Raw genomic sequence first — 2,129 nt, 5'->3', positions numbered from 1 at the left:
CTCAACCCCCTAGCTACCGGGACGCATCAGAATCTTCAAGAGTTTGGATCAGGAGGCAACACATTAAATCAGCAAGTAGCTGACAGGCGGACTCCAGATTCAGGCAGCATAATGAATCAGCAGTATTTGGAGTTAAGAGAGATGCTAAGCAGGGTTCCGGGACTGCCATCCCCACTTGAGAAAGCAGCACTTGACAGTTATGCCGACTCACCGTTCGTGGACGCCATATCCATCATAGCCATGCCAAAGGGATTCACAAATCCGAATATGCCTCTCCTTGATGGCACAACAAATCCCTTTGACCATATAAGCCAGTACAAGCAGAAAATGATGACAGTAACGGTTGTAGGGCAGGTCAAGGAAGCTTGCATGTGTAAAGGATTTGGATCCACCTTAGCGGGCCCGGTATTTCGATGGTTTGTAAGTCTACCCAACAGGTCGATATCCACATTTGCTGAATTGGTAAATGTGTTCACCCAGCAGTTTGCATGCAGCAGGAAGCCGCAAAAGCATGTAGGAGATCTATATAGAATCGTCCAGGGGGCAGGAGAAACCATTGGAGAGTACAATACCAGGTTCAACAATGAAAAGGTGGCAGTACGGGAATGTGATGTTTCGACAGCAGTAGAAGCCTTCAGGAGAGGCCTCCACCATGACTCTGACCTATACAAGCAGCTGACTATGCATCCCTGCCACAGCTTCGAAGCAGTACAAGAAAAGGCGGCTGCCACAATCAGACTAGAGGAAGACATCCTAGCCAGACCAAGCCTACTTAATACACCAAGCGTTTCCAGTACCTCAGCTGTAGAGAAATCAGGAAGAAAGCAACCTACCAGTAAAAAAGATGAGAGATACATGCCATCTGGAAGGGGAGTCAACAGAAATTAAGAAAATCGGCAACTCCCTAATCTGGCAGAGTATGGATTCACTACAGGCATCGGAGGAATTCTGAAGGCACTCAGGGAGATAGGAGATGGAGTAAGGTGGCCCAAACCACCAGTAGAAGAACAGGGATGGCGGAAAGATAGCAAAAAGAAGTGTGAGTTCCATCGTGACAACTGGCATAACACTGAAGACTGCTACACACTACGAAGAGAGATCAAGCGCCTGTATGAGCAAGGTGAGCTGATCCACCTATTACCACAAGGGGGTAAGCAGCAAGATAAGGTAGGCTCCACAAAGCCTGCAACTCCACCCACATGCACCAAAATCATAAACCTGATAACAGGCGGCTCAGATCTAAGTGGGCTAACGTACTCGACAGCTAAAAGACATGCCACCGAGACCAAAGGAGATAGACCAGCAAGATCTTGCAGAATTTCTCACAGTGATCTACCAGCTGTTACTTTTGATGAAGGAGATACATATGACGAGCGGGAACATCATGATGCACTCATAATCACCCTGTCAATGGCTAACTGCACAGTTAGAAAGGTCTTGGTATATACAGGCAGCTCAGTCAATCTGATCATGCTGAAGACTATAGAAAATATGGGATTCAGCGAGAAGGATTTACAGAAGAAAACTATCCCGCTGGTAGGCTTCAGCGGAGAAACAGCCAACTCGCTGGGCGAGATAGTCATCCCAACCTATGTGGGAGGAGTCAACAAGAAAATCAGGTATCTGGTCATAGACGGAACCTCTACTTACAATGTCATCCTGGGAAGGCCGTGGCTACACCAGATGAAAGCAGTCCCTTTAACGTACCATCAATGTATAAAGTTCCCCACGCCATGGGGAGTAGAGACAATACGAGGAGATCAGGAGGAATCTAGAGGCAGCTACAAGAAGGCACTAAAGTGTACTGCCAGCCCTCCAGCATAGCAATTACAGAAGCAGCCTGTCCAGGATGAGTACATCGAGCCCCCAGTGCAAAAACTAGGTCAAATTAACCTGGACAAACTACACCCAGAGAGAACTGTGCTAATTGGAGCTGGATGCACAGGAAGCTTGAAACAACAACTACTCAAATTTCTGCAAGATAACATGGACTGTTTCGCATGGTCCCACGACGACATGATAGGAATAGATCCGTCCATCATAACACATAAGCTTAGTGTGGATCCAAAGTGCAAACCCATCCAGCAGAGAAGGAGGAAGTTTGCAGCTGAAAGAAATAAAGTAATTAA

General features: G+C 46.9%; 1 protein-coding gene across 1 annotated transcript; it reads left to right on the top strand.

The window, feature by feature from the left end:
* The first annotated feature begins 240 nt into the window (after positions 1–240).
* LOC141617932 (uncharacterized) lies at positions 241–1,824 on the top strand. The gene is made up of 4 exons (XM_074435058.1): positions 241–575; positions 699–835; positions 935–1,120; positions 1,229–1,824. The coding sequence occupies exons 1-4, from the start codon at positions 241–243 to the stop codon at positions 1,822–1,824; spliced, it is 1,254 nt and encodes a 417-aa protein (XP_074291159.1).
* The last annotated feature ends 305 nt before the right edge of the window (positions 1,825–2,129 follow it).

The sequence above is a fragment of the Silene latifolia genome, chromosome X (genome assembly GCF_048544455.1).
Source record: "Silene latifolia isolate original U9 population chromosome X, ASM4854445v1, whole genome shotgun sequence".
NCBI classification, from domain to species: Eukaryota; Viridiplantae; Streptophyta; class Magnoliopsida; order Caryophyllales; family Caryophyllaceae; genus Silene; species Silene latifolia.
Note: the sequence above shows the minus strand (reverse complement) of the source record. Positions and strands in the feature narration are given on the sequence as shown.

What these genes read in the sequence shown, in the direction of transcription:
- LOC141617932 (XM_074435058.1), top strand. Translation starts at nt 241, where the DNA reads ATGCCAAAGGGATTCACAAATCCGAATATGCCTCTCCTTGATGGCACA. An exon ending in AGGAAGAAAGCAACCTACCA is followed by an intron (nt 836 to 934) that starts GTAAAAAAGATG and finishes GATTCACTACAG; the next exon opens with GCATCGGAGGAATTCTGAAG. An exon ending in CAAGCGCCTGTATGAGCAAG is followed by an intron (nt 1,121 to 1,228) that starts GTGAGCTGATCC and finishes ACCTGATAACAG; the next exon opens with GCGGCTCAGATCTAAGTGGG.